Source organism: Mytilus trossulus, chromosome 1 (assembly GCF_036588685.1).
Source record: "Mytilus trossulus isolate FHL-02 chromosome 1, PNRI_Mtr1.1.1.hap1, whole genome shotgun sequence".
Taxonomy (NCBI): Eukaryota; Metazoa; Mollusca; class Bivalvia; order Mytilida; family Mytilidae; genus Mytilus; species Mytilus trossulus.
Window position 1 is genome coordinate 32,143,806 of NC_086373.1, and position 19,483 is coordinate 32,163,288.

Here is a 19,483-nt window from a genome sequence, read left to right on the forward strand (position 1 = left end):
CCTCTTTGGTAAGTGTCGTAAGGGTATATGTTGAGTTTCCAAGTGAATTGTCTATACCTAATTCATTTATCAAGCAATTAATGTAATGACTTTTACAGACAAAAACGATGTTATTTGGGGCTTTGTCTGCGGGGACAACAACATATTTATCATGGAGGTCGGATAGGTGTTTAGCAACATTTGGGGCTTTAAAGATTGACGTAGCATGGGCATTGATGGATTTATTCAGTTTCTTAATTCTAATTTGTATTAACGACCTCACTGCCTTAATCCATTCGGATAGAGTGTCTACGTCTTCCTTCTCGCGCTTAGCCCATTGCCTGGCATAATCCTCGACTGAATCCATCAAAATTTTAAAGTTGTATTTCCAATTGATGGATTTAGACTCACAATATTTCGGACCTTTCGATAACACATTTCGTAGAGAAGTGTTATTGACAATGTTAAGGTCACCGGTTATAACGTGGCCAGCAGTATTATATGTGAATTGGGAAGTAGCACAAGTGCAATCACGAGGTTTAGACTTGAAGTCGTCAATATCGAGATCCTGCAAAACGCGTTTGTAATTGAACATTTTAGTTGCAATAGGTTTGGTATAGGTATAAGAAATGATTGGTACAGACTTGTCTTAAATAAGGAGGTATTTTCGATTGTACTAATTTATGATGAAGGATATTGCCTAGGTTGACGCCATCGAGACCTTTGTTGCCAAAGGAAAGATTAAGAAAAGATCTTTTCTCTTTTTCATCTTTTCCAATGCGAACTGGCTTGAAAAGTCTGTGACTTGCAATATCCAAAATTATAGTTTGAGGTTTGTATTGGTTTGAATGAGGGTTTGTAACAGTGGAATCCAAACATAAATTGAACAGAGAATGAAGTTTTGAAAGGGGTAATGAATAAAGTTTCGTGCGAATGTGATGAATACCTAACGGCTTTTGTATGAATGGCAGCAACTCATTAAAAGAGACATCATGCAGAGAAGGTGATGTATAATGACGATGATCATGACTGCGTCTACGTCGAGGAGTCGAGTTGAAAATATTTATCACATTCACCGAGTTACACGAAGGACTAGATAGAATACCTATACCATCAATTTTGTCATTGCAGCCATACCGTGTTGCAGTTCCCAATTGTCTAATCCAGTAGTCTTCTTTTTGTCTACGGAGAGTCGTTGCAAGATTAGGATTATTAGAGCTATGGTATATCTTTTCGATAATGCAAACTGTCATAGAAACGATGGAATGATCGGACTGATTGAAATGCTGGTATAGAATGTCGTTAGCATTGAGGTTAATGTCTGATCTATGACCGCACATACGTTTGTTTAGCCTTCCTTTCGTTTCACCGACGTATACCAATCCGCAAAGGTTGCACTCTAATCCGTAGACGACATTTCTCGATTAATAATTCAGATCATCTTAACTTCTGGTAAAATATACTTCTTGGTCAAATTGCTAGTGAATTCAGCATCTGTAATTAAAATAGCACAAGTTTTGCAGCCTTTGGTCTCACATTTTGAAATGCGACAGTGTTGTACTGTGTCATCAAAAACCAAAATGCTTTAAGGAGAACTGAACAAGGCTGTATAAGTGTAATATTACTATTGTCACTAGGACGATGATCTGAATGAGTCGTGTTTGAGATATAAGTCATGTCTGGTGATGAGGGGACACCTGCCATATCAGACGACACCGTGTCCATGGTGACGTCTGTTCCGAACCTTTTCATACTGGGCGACGTCCGAGCCAGTTTCCTGAAAGATCTTCGTAAGTTCATGCATTTGTAGTTTTGCTACTGGGTGGATAATGTCCTCGGGGACAAAATGTCCACCAGCAGAGACATCGACCCAGTGGTAATAAAAGAGGGACAAAAGATACCAAAGGGATAGTCAAACTCATAAATCTAAAACAAACTGACAACGCCATGGCTAAAAATGAAAAAGACAAACAAAAAAACAATAGTACACATGACACAACATAGAAAACTAAAGAATAAACAACACGAACCCCACCAAAAACTAGGGGTGATCTCAGGTGCTCCGGAAGGGTAAGCAGATCCTACAAGGTATGACATATCTGGTTTGATATAATTGTTAATAAGACAACTTTCAACCAGAGACCAAATAGATGAGAAGGTTCCCAATTATATGCAAAGAAGACAAAGTTTATGATATATGAATGCATTGGTTGAAAAATTGATTCACATTATTTCTTATCAGTCCCTCATATGACTTTAAATTAAATTTAAAATGGATCAACTTAATCTTCCAACTTAAATTGACTGTAATCTCTTTTTCTTTTCCTCTTCATTATATTCATGAATCTAATTGTAACCTAATTATTGAAGTCATTGTAATCATGTAAGCACTATTCTGTTTTAATTTGGCTACTTTAATAGGCAAAACATATTAGATTGATCTTTTAATGCACGGTCACATTTATTGTGATTAATATTCGGTTTGAAATCGACAATATGCATTAAGAAAGTAAGAATGACGTAGTACGGTCAAGGTACATTTATTACTATCTAGAGAATAGATACGCCATATCTGAAGGTAAAACTTTCATGCTTATGTTATTTTAGAGTCTAATTTTCATATTCATGATTATTCTTTTCGGAAATCGACCAATAAAACATTAGTTAATCAGCTCCCCAGCGTTTGTATTACGTTTTGAGTTCCGCATGTTTTGTCCTCTAACGTCATATAAAAGACATTAATTGCCGAAATACGCACTTTTATTTGTACCGTGTCTTATCTCGAATGTAGATTTGAACCCATGCCCAGTGGCGGATCAAGAACTTTCCAAATCTTATTAAAATTAAATCTCCGCTTGCTCATTGTTTATGCTTGGTCGCTGCTTGGCACCAAGCATAAACAAATGAGCTAGAGTGGAGATTTAGATTTGATTGGAACTTTTCATAAGCTGACTGTTCTAAAAACTCCAGACATGCTTCAGTGATTCCTTATATAACAACCAAATTTATTCCACGAAGGGGGGACCCCTGGATCCTCATATGAAGGCCGTCCAACTCAAGAACTTCCGAATTGGCATGTACTAATTGGCAACATGGAACTTTACTTTACTCACAGTAAGTAATATTTTCATGTCGCCTTTAAAAGAGGCATATATCTACCAAAAGAATAATCATACTCATAATTCAAAAATAAACTGACTAATTAAGCCATGGCAAAAATACAAAAACGACGTAGAGCCAATCAACAGTATACATAATACAAAATAGAAAACTAAAGACTGAGCAAGACGACAGTTTACAGTTTAAACATTCTTCATTTTTTTCTATAAACTGCCTGTACCAAGTCCGGAATATGACAGTTCTTGTCCATTCGTTTTTGATGGGTCTAGTTATTTGAATTTTCCATGTGATTATGGACTTTCCTATTGGATTTACTTGTAAGTTGTGATTTTACTTTGAATTAATATGTTCTCATCATTGAATCAACAAAAGTAACAACTGCCATAACATTTTTATTGAGTTCAAACGTGATTTATCCGATTACTGAACAATTATGTGTAATGAAATAACATTTCAGCTTCTCTCATTGCAATTCATAATCGATCACTAATTCTTGAATCTTTATCTCTGTACAACTCCTCGCGCAAACCACGGTGTTTGAGTATAAATGAGTCGTCTTTTCTGTCGGTACAGTGGCTTTTAAAGTGTAACTCCTTGTTCACGAATAATGATAAAACTTTACACAGTTGTACGACGCTAATTGATGAAATACTTGAAGTGGTATTACCCCGTTCTAACTTGTTTACTTATTATCTGTGATGAGTTTAAGGGGAAACTATCGAATTTGCTTTCTTTAATAATTCAGCTACAGTCAACTACACTGAGATAACAAATAGAAATTCAAATGATGCTTCTATCTCTGTGATGCCAAATTTCCGGTTACGACAGACGAACAACTTGTTCTTGGAAAATGAAGATAGGTATATTAAAACGTTTAATCCCGCTGCAAATGTTTGCACCTGTCCTAAGTCAGGAATCTGATTTACAGTAGTTGTCGTTTGTTTATGTAATATATACGTGTTTCTCGTTTCTCGTTTTGTTTATATAGATTAGACCGTTGGTTTTCCCGTTTGAATGGTTTTACACTAGTAATTTTGGGGCCCTTTATAGCTTGTTGTTCGGTGTGAGCCAAGGCTCCGTGTTGAAGGCCGTACTTTAACCTATAATGGTTTAATTTTTAAATTGTTATTTGGATGGAGAGTTGTCTCATTGGCACTCACACCACATCTTCCTATATCTATATATGGTGATACGTCCAAGGATATTACTACACCTCGCGTTCGACAAGTTATCCACTTAAGGATGTACACCTCTGGAGAGTAAAAAATTTCAAGATTTAAACTTTTTTTCTTAACCTGATGTTTGGGTTGATAAGACTGTTACAAAATAATTGGTAAAGAAAAATTCATATGGTGGGCATTCTTTTATTTTGCTAAGGTCCTTTGAAAATACCCAATTTTGATGAATTTCCCATTTTCATAACTTTTTACCTATTTTGGGGCTATAATCGTGAATAAAATCACAGTTCCACAATTAACTTTTTCATACTTTCTATAAAGATGAAGTGGACCAATCTGAATAAAATTTTACATAACAAAAATATAGGTAGATGTGAACATAAGAAAGTTTATCATATTTTGACGCTTTTTTGGTGTATAATTTACCATGTCAATTTTGTATTTTTGTTTTTTTTTCTCAGTTTTAAGAACGAAATGCATATTATTTCAACTTTTTTTTTAAACTTATTGAAAAAATACATATCTTAGAATTTTAAAAGACCAAAGTGATATGGAATGTACATGATTCTTGTGAAATCACTTTTTGTATCCCTCATCTATTATCTCAAACTTTTGGCTTAAAATACTGACTTGATTGTAAAATTTGAAAATTGGTTACTCAAAAATCACTCATTGTAAATACACAATTTTTTCACAGAGTTATGTTTGTTTATAATATTTTTGAAATTCATTGATAATTTCCACTTGTATCACATGTTTTGGGAATAATTCAAGAACGAGATTTCAACGAGACTGAACAAGACTGAAAAGTTAGAAGAATACATCCTTAAGTGTAGCTGTTTCCTCTGCTGTCTTAATTTGGGTCAAAGTTATAACTTGAGTGTCCACTCTTGTCGACCGAGGCTATTGTAACGTTTCCTGTCACTAAAATGTATTACCGCGTTGCGCATCCTTTGGATTTCAACGTACTACATCATGGGTATCTGGCGAAAGTTATGTAAAAGAATAATATTATATGGGAAAAGATTGGACACATGTATCAATAAACACGTCTTAGTGTGCATTTGGTACTTAATTCATCTATTAAATGCGACTAGTCTGGTTATTAATACACTAATTGACAATTTCTTAACGTTAAAGACGTTCGTCGGAAAATTTGACGAATTTCTGTGATCCTTCGAAACAGCATAGAATCGAATGGATCGGAACCAGCTTTAATCAAAATATTTTAAAGTCCAAAAGGTCAACCTATTTTTCACGCTTAAGATACAGTTTTGAGATAGAAAACAAACAAGAAAAAAAACTCTTAGATGATATTTGGTTTATTCCTTAGTTGTAAAACAATCATATGATGATGTGTACTTTTCATTAAAAGAATTAAAATGTATAAGCCAGAGAGTCTATATGTCGTAAGCCGTAATTCATAATCTAGGGACTCAATGTTTAGTACTTATGAATTCAGTCGAAAACTAAAAAAGTAAACAGTAAAAAAGTAAAACTAGATACTCTGCGACTGGTTGAACACGCTTTCTTGTGGCCTTTTCATAACCAATTGATACCTTACATTCGTGAATGTTCATACTATACGGAGTCCATTAACGGAAGTGTGTTCTTTAAACAAAAACTTCTCACCACCGAATAACGATGCACGACTAAAGTCGGTACTTCAAGTACATAAGTTTTGTGGTCACCGTTATCAATTCACTAGTGGGATATGTTTTTGCATTGTTCGATCTTTAGATACCAGCAATGAAAAATAATGTGTTATTTTTCTCATTGTACAATTTGACTGCTTTTGTAATTGGACGGCGGATGATACATGTATATAAGGTGACGTTTATCCCGTGTCGACGTACCCAGCCTCGCTTCTCTTATAAATAATTTGATTCCATCAAATTGTGTTTGATATCTTGATTTGTCTTCTCATGCAAATTATGGGTTGACTTCTCAATCAACATGATCACATTTTGATATTTAAACATATTTTAAAACTGTAAGGTCGATGATAAAATACAAGTCAAAATTAAAACACTAGATGTTTCTATTAAACATTATATTGCACCTATCTTCCAAAATAAATATTGCGTTGAACACATATTTTGTCAAACACAACATAGAAAACAAGACTGAACAACACGGAACATAACATGTTTTAATATAAATTGAACTATGTAAAGTATGTTTCCATCATTGAAATAACTAAAGTAACATATGGAATTGTGTTTATTTATTCAAATTGGAGTATGATTCATCCTATAATAATATTACTATATAAATATTATACTTTAGCTCGTCCCATTGCAATTCATTATCGATCACTATGGAACAATTGTTTTTGTTTGAAAAAACTCTCAATTCTAACAATTTTTAAAACCACTGTAAACCAAGATTTTGGGGTAAAAATTAATCGCTTTGTCTGTTCGACGTTTTGGTCAGTCTATGGGATAATATCAAACGCCGCGTTAATGGCTAGACATTACTGAAACTTTTCATAGTTGTACAACACTATATATACTTGGGGATTTTTTTGAAAGGATGTTATCCCGATCCAACATGTTTCGTAATATGTATGAAAATTTTATGTTAATGGCTAGACCATTTAATTCTTTCATCAATAATGCAATATGTGGTAATATATTTTCAAACGGAAGTCCCCTCCGTAGTTGATTAACAGCTTTACTATAATATTAAAAATCGAAATTCACAGGAATGACTTTAACAATCGAAATACGTTTTCTGAGGTTCCAACATTCATGTTACCAAATGAACAAGTTGTTCGGGAAAAAATAACAGAATGCATTCAATGTCATTACTTGAGCGCCCAGTCTGATCGACGGAGACTATTGCAACGTTACCTGTCGCTACTAAGTATTGCCACATTGTGCATTCATTGACATTGTCAACCATTCAATCTAATACATCATGAGGGTGTAAAAGAAGATATGGGGAAATATTGGACAAAGCTTTCAATAAAGGCGTGTTAAGATACAATTCAAGTGCATATGGTATTTTAATTCTTCTGTTTATTTCGACTGGTCTAGTAATTAATATACTTATTTAGATTTTTCAACGCGTGCAAGGCAGTTCCTACATCACTGAACAATCGTCAAATAAGATTTACCGAATAACAGATATTCCCCCGAAACATCGACGGATCTTATGTATCAGAAACCATCTTTAAGCAAGTATGTCTAAAAGTTCAACAGATTTAAAGCGCATAAGATACTGTTTTGAGCCGAAAATTGTGTTAGACAATGGGCAAATCGTGAAAATTAAAACTAGATTATCTGCGACTAGTTTACATTCCCTATTGTTGCGTTTGAATATTTCTATTAAACAGTGGCGATGACTTCTAACCTCTCATCAAATCTGTCAGAATCTGTCCGAAGAAATGTTCTAGGACAGTATGCAGAACTGTCATCATGTCACCTTTTAGACTTAGACAGTTCTAGCTCGAACAGTTCTTACCTTCATCTGAATTGACCAGATTTACCTAGAACTGATTTATACAGTTCTACCAAGAACTGATCCTGACAGTTCTACCCTAGAACAGATATCCAGCTCTACCTAGAAATGACAAAATCTTTGTTCAGTTCTACAACTCGAACAGTTCTACGATTAGAACTGATGTTAAATATATAAATAAGTCAAAAGAATATAGTATATGTCAAAAAAATCTCAATTAATACTGTTCTACAATCCTGACAGGTTATGTCAGTTCTTCGGCTATAACAGTTTTAGACAGTTCTGCTGACAGTTCCACAGTTAGAACAGATTTATTCAGTTCTGCTGGCAGTTCTTCATTTAGAACTGATTTGGTAAATTCTGCTGACAGTTCTACTAGTAGAACTGATTTGGACAGTTCTACATATAACAGCTATAACCTATAAAAAGTAAAATCACAAAAAATACTGAAATTAGAGGAAAATCACTTCGGAAAGTCCATAATCACATGGCAAAATTTAATTACAAAACGCATAAAAAACGAATGGACAAGAACTGTCATATTCCTGACTTAGTACAGGCATTTCCAAATGTAGAAAATGGTGGATTAAACCTGGTTCTATAGCGCTAACCCTCTCACTTTAATGACAGTCTCTTCAAATTCCGTTATATTTACATTGATGCGATAAATATACAGACACAATAAATACAATAGTCAAAATATGGGTATAACTGATTTTGGAACAGAAGTGTGCTGAGCTCCTAACACAAAAACAGTTTCAGGATAATTATGCACGACTGAAATGGAAACTACAAGTACATAAGTTTCGTGGTCACCTTTTTAAATTGGTTGACCAATACTATATATATGTGTATCGTCTAACAAGTGGTATGTTATTGGGTTTATAAATCTTTAAATACCAAATGACAAATAATGTGTTATTTCAATCAAGAATATTACTGAGGTATTTTTTTTGCATGTCGGATGATGCATTAATGTCAGTTGACGTTTATCCAGTGTTGCCGTAATCGGTCGTTTTATAGTGATATTACATTTTTTGTTTGTTAACTTGATTTTCCTTTAAATGCAAATTATGTGATGACTTCTTTATTAACAAGATCAAATAATGAGATCTGAACCTTTTTCAAAACTATAAGGTTGATGATACAAGTCAGAATTGGTCTTTAAATTCTTTTGTCCTTTCTTGACAATGGGAAAGGCTGACTCTTCAACTAATGTAGCATATTGATCTATTGAAATAATAAAACATAATATCTAAAAAAAAAATGTAGAATCACCAACCCAGTAGTCAACACCGAAGTGTTGACATGAATATCAATAATGCGGTAATTTATTTTTTATAAATTTCCTGTTTACCAAACTTTAAATTTTTGAAAAAACTACGGATTTTCTTATCCCAGGCATAGGCCGTATTTGGTACAATTTTTAGGAATTTTGGATCCTCAATGCTCTTCAACTTTGTACTTGTTCGGCTTTATAAATATTTTGATACGAGCATCACTGATGAGTCTTATGTAGACGAAACGCGCGTCTGACGTACTAGATTATAATCCTGGTACCTTTGATAACTATCAATATCCTCGAATTTTGTATAAAATACCATTCGTTTATAGAGGCAAATTGTTTTAACGTTGAATAAGCTACAATTAAAAATTGCTTGCTAGTCCCTCTCTGTGATTGCCATCAGATAACTGTGGACCATTTCCCAATCAATCTATCATCATGATAAGATAAATATTACAATTTACATTCAAAGTCTTTTTTTTAAATTATGAACGGTTCTGTTTATTGGTATTTAATCATTTTAAACGTTTCAAATTTATAAAATTATATTCGTATATCAATGTTTTTGATACACCAATAACAAAAACTGAAATGTATTGAATTGATATATTTAGTAATTATTCAAAATTATATCAGAAACCTAAACTTAAATATAAAATAATAATCCTGTTAAAGGGAGACAATACTCGCATTACTTTTTCGGATTGGCACATTATACAACGGAATGCCACTCTTGCATACAAATGGCACATCAATATATTTATTTAACATTGCAGTCGTGCTCCACCTTCAATGATGATTCTAAATTATTTATAACAAAAAGTTGTTAATCTATAGATAGTGAAGACTATTGATAGCTAACCCACTGTAAAAATATTTCTTTGCAATTGCTTTAAACTTCCTCAGAAAAAGGCTCGAGCCACTTGAATTGCATAGCTCTTAATTAATGTTTTTACACAATATTTGAATAAAGTAGTTAAAAATTATTCGCTTCTTTAAGTGTAAGACGCAATAAAAATCGTATGCTTGCACCATCTTACCGAAATACGGATTTAATTAAGTCCTTAACTTTGGATCCTCAATGCTCTTTAACTTTGTACTTGTTTGGCTTTATAAATATTTTGATATGAGCGTCACTGATGAGTCTTATTTAGACGAAACGGGCGTCTGGCGTACTAAATTATAATCCTGGTACCTTTGATAACTAATTAAACAAATCACCAGTACGTGTTTAGATCCGACTGAATACCTATATAAAAGTTAGATAAATTTGCTAACTCATGCATTTAATAGCTTCGTATGAGTCTGTTCTGTCTATATTTACCTGTCATACATCATTTGCAATGTATCGAGGTCAACCAACGTTGCAGAACATTCTATTAAGTAAAATCCCTTGGTGTATTGATATTACAGGTAGGTAAAGAGATTTATGAATTAATGCTTGCAATATCCATTCACACTTTACATAAATTAAGCATATATGTCAATATCGATATTACATTAGGCTCGTATTCTTTTATCTTAACGTGAACCATGTGAGATTTTTAAATTTTATATAAAAAGCAAGAAAATCCCCACTGTGTTTTTAGAGTATACGTCAAGGAACTTTCCAAATGGTTATTTGAATTATATTGGAAAATACAAAATGAAAGTAGATAAACTTTCTTATATTGGTGAATGAATCATACATATTTTATTTCCTATTTCTCAACAGGTAAGATGTAACATTGAATAAATAGTATGCTTTAAAAACAAAATTGTATATTCTGTTTTTCAATGCACACATTTTAGATATTGTGTTTGTTTTTAAGTTATATGTTACGTGCAGTTTTAGATTCGTTGCAAATCTAAAAATAATCTTATGTTAACCATGGTTACGACGATGCTTATCAGTCAGGTGTCAATGCGATGTTATTATGATACGTTTGAATCTGATATATATATATATATTTTAAAACGAACGGAAAGGGAGTGTTCTAGCTGAATATTGCCTGCGACAAGAAAATCTTTCTTATCACTTCTATCACTTTCCAGTTTTGTTTGAATTATCTTAACTTATCCTGTTCAATCAGCTTCTCCAACATATCTTATTGACTTTTGTATAATTGATTCTTGACAATACTCATCGAAGTTATAATTGACTGTATTAATCTAGGAATTCAGCAGCTTTAATAAAATGGGAGATTTCGAAGGACGAAATCCAGGAGAATCCCTGGAGAGCTTCATAGACAGAGTGGTAAACCCGGATTCAACCTACGTTACTCAAACAAAGAAGGTGATTCACACTGTGGCAGATTTGATGAGATCAAAAACTGTGGACCACAAAGTAGGCTCTACAGTTAAGGTAAAATGTTAAAACTTATGCTCTCTTATGATCTACAGACAAAATTATAACTTTTTTACGGACCGGTTTTTATAGATATACGTTTACTGGTTAATAGTATCACCTTTTAGCATTCAATTCCTTATTTTTTAGATATCAGTTTATTTCGTTGATATGTTTGCCCACTTAAAGGGGCACTAGATACGAGAAATATAAAGAATCTAATATATTTTATTTTTTTTGCTCAATCATTAATGACATGCAAATAGTGAAATAGTAATTCGCCTTTAGCAACCAGTATGATTCAATTTTGTCAAAATAAGCAAAAAAAACATTGATAATGAATTATTCACTTGCAAGTAAATAAATCGACCTCATTGGATCCGTATTCGTGTAAACTTCAATTTGACCCTTTAGTTTGAGACGGATATCTCGTGAGTTCTATGTATAAAGTTATTTAAAGGAAAAAAGTGTCAACATTAAAAGTGAAACAAAGGTAAATCATTTGATTGACTGATTCGATGCACCAAAAACCATTCTTATACAAGTAACATCGATGATAAACATTTAGTTTTCATCTATAATATGAAATCAAAACGACCTAGTATAACCCAACATCACGAGTTTGCTTAGTCAATTTATATCTATGTTTATGTCTACATTCCTTATATGATCATCGAATGAATTTAGAGGTCAACTCGATTATTACTTAGATGGCGTCTAGACTACAATATACACGAAACGAAGCTATGTCTGTTCATATCCGTGCTCTGTTAATTGTTTATTTAAGACTTTTAATAGTTATAATAGATGTTTTACATTGTTATAAATCACATATAAAAAAATGATTAAATTATGTGTACAGGAATTTGACAGCTAGTGTCCCTTTTTGTTTGACAACATTAGTAGAAAGGACACCTTGTTGTTTTCTTGTACTCTAACGTTAGAGTCAGATAGCATGATGTAACGTCCTAGTGTATGTATGCAGCCTTTTTAAAGACCGCTTTAAGTCTAAAGTCAAAAGGTCGTTTGTTTTCACAGGGCACTCGGTTTCATCCACCAAGAAAAACTGACCACAACGAAATAGCACGATGGTGTTTAAATCTGCGATAAATACAGATCAATTAATCAATCAATCAAATTTAAAGCCAGAAAATACACGGATAAAGTGTAATACAAAGCAGTTTATATCAGAGAGTAATATCAGCATTTTCTTGGACAAACCTGCAAATCTGCGCTGGTGAATTAATTTTACAGAAGGCATGTACCTTTGAAGTATAAATGCTAAAAATGATTGCATTGTTAGCTCAATCAAATGTACAGTTCTATCCAAATATTTGAGAAATTTGTTTTGTTTCATCAATGTTTCAGACAACAAATAAAATCAGTACTGGTCGAACCATGATGCATGCCCACGACACATGTGCGACGTCTTACTGACTGTTTTGAATAAGTTACATCAGTTTTGAATAGAAATGAATCAATTTAATTATCTGAATATGCTGTTTTTATTATTGTAACTGGCTGGATTACTACATCAAAGTATTTGATATTGTAGGATTATACAATCGATAACTACAGTATACATGCATGAAACTATCATATGTTTTTTTAACTGTTTTTCTTTCACTTTGTTTGTATGCTGTTTGATTATTTTGTTGTTGTTTATTTTTCTTCTGTATATATTGAAAAAAACTTTTTTTCTTTAAAAGGGTGGATCACTTGGAAAGGGAACAGCTGTGAAAGGTCGTTCGGATGCAGATTTATTATTTGTTTACGCAGACATACCATCGATAGATGCACTCCGGACCACGTTACCAAAATTACTGAGAGAACTACAGTCTGCACTTGCACTCTCAAAACATAAGGTGACTTCTGTTAAACGAACACCGTTCACAATACAGTTTGAAATTGAAGTTGATAAACAGCTCAACGAAGTGGATGTTCTTCCTATTATTCAACTAGATATTGGAGATTGTGAGTGAACTTACACCTGTGTTTAATTATACCATTAGAACGGAACGTTTGACAAAAAGAGCAACGGGTTGTTCTCAACTATAGCCAATTGTGTATAAATATAGCTTGCTCTAATGTACGTAGAGACTACAAAATGTCGATTCAAAACTTTACAGGTTTATTTGATTAATTTCTTGTTTGATTAATGTCCATTAAATATTTATGCATGTTCAAGCGCGAATAAACAATTTATTTACCATTAAGACTTTGCAAAGCTGAAAGATTTGGTGAACGATGGGAACTGAAGAAGAACCACATGGAGAAAACTTTGATAGGGGCATACCATTCACATATCTAACAAGGCTTCAAAAAGTTATAGTAGCATTTTCATCTGAATGATGAACCTGTCATTTTACCTGACTCAAGTCGCAGAAATTTACTTTATTATTCAACCCATATATTATTTTAACTTGGGTTAGAAAAGTGTCATCTTTCAAATGGTTTATACAAAATTATTACTCTATTTTGATATGAGCGTCACTGATGAGTCTTATGTAGACGAAACGCGCGTCTGGCGTACTAAATTAAAATCCTGGTACTTTTGATAACTATTTACTAGTTTTCCTCATTACATCATTCAAAAGAAGGTGTTTCTAGCATTAACAGGTGTTATTTACTATTGTTCTTCACTTAACTCGTTATTTACTTAGGCACTAAAAAAATAAAACTATTGTTTTGTACTCAACTCGTTACTTACTTAGGCACTAACAAATTAAACCTACAAACCCTTATTGAATGCATTGCTTTACAACACCCACTTGCAAAATTGAGCGGTAATGATTTTGAGTGTGCTGCTAAGCTTAGTTTTAATGCTACAAAACATGATATTAATTAAGCTTCGAGAACAGTATTTTGAGCCAACTCTTCGTGTTTCGAGATTCTATTGTTACATGAACTTTAATTATTTAGAATAAATATACATGTCAATCTTTGTAGGGTCAAAGGCAAAGATGAATCCTATATACCAGAAAATGAAGACAAATGAAGAACTCAGAGAATACTACTTCAAATGTCTAGCCCCATTGCAAGTGGAGTTCGTTAGCAAAAGGGACGAAAAAATAAAGAGATCAATACGACTTTTGAAGTATTGGATAAAAACTCGCAAGGTGCAGAAATAATCAAACCTCAATTCACATCTAAAATGGACAGATATTTGGGTTAACAATCTAATAAAATCATTGATTGCTTCACTACGAAGTAAATTTCTGAAAAAAAAGCATATTTTTATTTAATGTTAATTAGACCGTTTATCAATAACTTATCAATGAAAAGGCCTAACATTATAATCGAACAAACAAAAACAAGGTAATTGCTTTATCCAAATCGAAACTTCGGTCCCGTATTCCACCACTAACATTAATAGAGTTAACGCTAATAAGCCTATAAAGCATATAAGCCTATAAACGCGTCTTCAAGTAAACATAAATATGGTCTTTAAAGAATTATTATCTCAGTTTATATATGTAATTATAAAAAATATTTTTTCATTGAAAACGTGCTATCATACATATAATCGACATCTAATATGTAATTTTCAGCATGTGTTGAAGTCGTATGCGGCAGAACTGTTGGTAATAAAGGCATATGAAGAAATGGGCTCTCCACCAGTTGGTGCAATGAAGACACTCGATTTGATGAAAACCGTGTTTACGAAACTTTCAGACCTTAAAAACTTGAAAGTGTCCTGGGATAAATATTATACACCATCAAGTTATTATCAACCGTAAGTTAATCATTTATCAGTTGCAGATACAGCATTTTAAAAAAGTGGGGCTTCCTAACTAGAAAACGTGGAACATGTTAAATTTTTTTGCATAAATCCTGTATGTAGCTCTATTAGTGGGGTGCCCCGCCCCCTAAAATTCGGCCTCTGATATAATGAATACAAAACTCAATATTGTTGTTAATTGATATTAAAAAAACAATTTTATTCTATACTAGTACATCGTTATTCCTTTTCATCTATTAACAGTTTATCCTGTTTACAAATTTTAAAAATGAAAACAGGGTATGTGTCAATGCGATAAGAACCCCAACACAGACAGTAAATCCCGTATTGCAAGACATCCCCTCTTTTTACAAGAACTTCATGAAATCATATATTTCTTATTTTTCACTCCGTACCCGATATATCATGTATACGTGTACCAAAGATAGGAAATGCAAAAAAGCAACGTTTATTGTCACGCTATAAGTACAATTGGGGATTCAAGTTACATATGTATGGCACGCCATAAGAATAGACTATTTGGTTATATGTGAAGTTACAAGTACTATAGCATGCAGATTTGACAGAATGACAGAATAATAAAAAATCTGCAAATATAATGAGGTTCTGGTCAAATACATTATCGGATACACTATTTATTATGTAAATGAATTGAACCAAATAATAAAACTGATGTCCAGAAAATTAATTTCTATTTATGACTGAAAAACGTGTTATGCTGTTTTAGTAGGATATTGAGTATTTTTTCAATCATTTTAGATATTTAAATTCTGTATTTCTATTTATAAAAGATACGCTTTCTGATGAATCAAGTATAATTGTGTACAGCTTAATTAGTCTAAATGGATATACCCGTTACTGAGCACTGATAAAGCTAAGCAAAAAATCATTCTAGACAAATATTAGCCATTCTGATTTATTTGATGTCGGTCTTCACTTTCTTTCCGGATTATGAAAAGTACAAAGATTAACAGCAAACACACAGACATCGGTAGAAATGTCGTTTATATTTTTTGTTATGTCTGTAATATATCGATACTGAGAAGTATAAAAAAAAACCTGTTTTTTCTTACTTGAAGATGTTTTATGATATGTTTTTAATCAAGAATGTTATATTTTTGACAAATGTATTAGTGGTGCGTATTTTATGAACTGATCTGTTAGGCCACAAAGGTTAGTTTGCTTGTCGATTTCTTATAGTTTAGGATTATATAACAATTCTGATTATATTTTCAGGTCCCCGCCGTACATACTTGATCCAGCCTTTCCATATCATAATCTAACCAGGCAGAAATCGGGCATTGATGAAAAATACGTCCATCTTGAAAGAGATGCTAAAAAATTCTTAGCAAATTTGAAATAAAAACTAATTGTAATGCTTTCATGTGTATGTGAATTCTGTGAATACTCTTTTGGTTACCAAACGCTAAATGTGCAATATGGCATAACATTGACGCTGAGTTTCACGAAAACATATCAAGTGCTATGGAGAATGTATTTGTCTTTTCAACTTTTAATAAAACACACCTGTGAGGTAAATTCATTGTTATGTCTATAATTTCAAAACTACCAAACACGGATTGAATAAGGGTTGTCAATCTTTGCATTACTCTTAGTTTTTGAGCCATAATGTGTACGGTCGACAGTATTAGACATTGCTATCATTGGTTTTAAGTACACCCGTGTACAATAACTATTTCTTTTAGATTACTTACCGCATAGGGTCTAATGATATGCACTTATTCATTTCACTCTATTGATAAATTGCAATTAAATATAAACTCATCATAGATAAATATCAAGATGGAATTTGTACTTGCGCCAGACGCACGATTCGTCTACAAAAAGACTCCTCAGTGATTTTCAAATAAAAAAAGTTACAAGGATCAAACAGAGTACGAAGTTGAAGAGCATTGAGGACAAACAAATCCTTCAAAGATTTGACACATACAGCTAAGGTAATCCATTCCTAAGGTAGAAAAAACCGTAGCATATAAAAAGTTTTGAAAACAGTTATTTATTTAATTATAGAAAGTAAAATCTCAAAAATACTGAACTCAGGGGAAAATCTAATCGGAAAGTCCGTGATCACATGGCAAAATCAAATGACAAAACACATAAAAAACGAATTGACAAAAACTGTCATATTCCTGACTTGGTACAGGCTTTTCCAAATTTAGAAAATGGGGGATTAAACCTGGATTCAAAGCGCTAAACCTCTCAATTGGATAACAGTCTCATTAAATTCCGTTATATTTACAATGATATGTTAACTAATTAAAAAATTAGTCAAAATATGAGTACAGCAGTCCCATACACTACAAACCATTAAAAGTCTGATATGGCCTATATCTATACTCGACTGTATTGATTTTACTCGACCAGTCTGAATTGGTCTGAAATTTACTTGATAATATTCGACTATAGTCTGTACCATACTTAACAGTCTGAATATGTACTTGACCAGTACTTACAATTGTATTCGAGTCTGAACCATGCTCGACCTAGTCTGAACCATACTCAACCAAGTTTTAATCAATATGGACCTATTCTTTGTATCTATCAACTGAACTTGATCAATTTAGGAAATATTTTAATAAAAATGAAATTTGAACAACAACTTGAAATTAAAAGTGTATGCAATATAGTATAGAAATTTAAATTTCAAAATAATCAATCATAATATAACTTCAACACAATATTAATCAACACTTACATAATTATATATATCAACTTTTAAATTATAAATAAAACAAGCTGATCAAATAGTCTAAATAATAAATTGTGACTAATATTTTCAATATTATTCAAAAATTTCTAAATATTTCAGAAGGTTTTTTTTATGGTAACTGGACTATTTTTACCATTAACTCAAGCCTAGTATATATTTATGGTGTCAGTTGAGTTTAGTTAATAATGCCGTGAATGTTTTTGTTTTATTAATACATGTATATATATTAAGCAAATTTACAGATCTAACATTGTTGGGTTGATGTTTAGACGAGTTGTATATATTAAATAGTATATACAACAACTTAATAAAGCTTACAAAAAAAAGAGACCTTAATTGTTTTGTTTTATTAAACCAAGAATTTAATATGATACTCAGATAATTATAATAGAATTTCCATAGCGATCCCTGATAACCTTTTTAAAAAAGAAAATGTATTCCAAACTAACAGTAAAACTTTATTTCAATTAATTAATGTAATTTTTGTCAAATTAACATGGCATACATAAAGCACTTTAATATGGTATAATTACCCCAGTACAGGTTTGTTTTACAGGTAAAAAGAAAGCCTTATTTTCTTAATTTTGTGTATTACTTATCTAGTACATACATTTTTACATGTATATTTGAAAGGCCTTGTTATTTAATTTAAACAGGATGTTGCAATTTTGAATCAATGTTATTTAGAATTTAATACGTCTGACCAGGTGTTATATTATTTATGAGTTTACCTCCAAGCAGAGGTCATATTTTATATTTCACCACTAATCAAAAATAGAGTTTTATTTATTTCTTGAATTTTATCCCTTTTTGATATAAATCATATAAATTATATATTTTTTATCCTAAATATAATCCTAAATATATTTCTTAAATAAGATTAAAAAAATTATAAATTTTGTTGGCTGTTGTTATATATGTCAATTAAAAAGAAATTTATTTTAATAGTTGAAAAAGTAGAGTTTTTTTGGTCTAGTATGGTTCAGACTGGTCTAGTATTGTTCAGACCTTTAGTTAAGTATGGTTTAGACTGGAAAAATAGGTCGAGTGCAAGTCGAGAATAGGTTAAGACTGTTTCAGACTGGTCGAGTAATAGTTCAGACTATTTTCAACGGCAAAGATTAGGGTCATGTACGATTCAGTACAGTCAAGTATGGTTCAGACTGGGGTCGAGTAATGTCAAGTAAAAGTCAGACCAATTCAGACTGGTCGAGTAAAAATCAGTACAGTCGAGTACAGATATAGACCATTGCAGACTTTAATGGTTTGTAGTGATATCATGCTGTGTTAAACAAAGCTGTGGTTTAGATATGGAATGTTAATGGTATGCAGTTGTAAGTGGTCTTGCTATTTTGTTTGATATCGCCATACCAAGAGTGGCTTCTCCAATTTTTTGGCATCTAAAACATATATCGTGCTCATGCACATAAATTAATTGAAACTCTTTGAGATGGAACGGATATTGGTGAATTAATCATCCGTTAGTGGTACGAATTAAATTATGTTTTATGAATATCTATTCAGATAAACCATCAGTGAGCAATTGCATAAATCAAAATAAGTGCCATTCACATCTTTCAAAAGTTTCATATGTATAGCTTTCCACTCTTTCTTTTTCCTAGAGTTTACGTAATGACGGTTCTTACAAAAACATTGT

General features: G+C 32.2%; 1 protein-coding gene across 1 annotated transcript; it reads left to right on the forward strand.

Moving 5' to 3' along the window:
* The first annotated feature begins 10,421 nt into the window (after window positions 1-10,421).
* LOC134721666 (2'-5'-oligoadenylate synthase 1-like) lies at window positions 10,422-16,634 on the forward strand. Its single transcript, XM_063584816.1, has 6 exons — window positions 10,422-10,440; window positions 11,183-11,371; window positions 13,063-13,327; window positions 14,303-14,472; window positions 14,905-15,089; window positions 16,332-16,634. Exons 2-6 carry the CDS (start codon window positions 11,204-11,206, stop codon window positions 16,456-16,458), a joined length of 915 nt encoding a protein of 304 aa, XP_063440886.1. The 5' UTR covers window positions 10,422-10,440; window positions 11,183-11,203; the 3' UTR covers window positions 16,459-16,634.
* The last annotated feature ends 2,849 nt before the right edge of the window (window positions 16,635-19,483 follow it).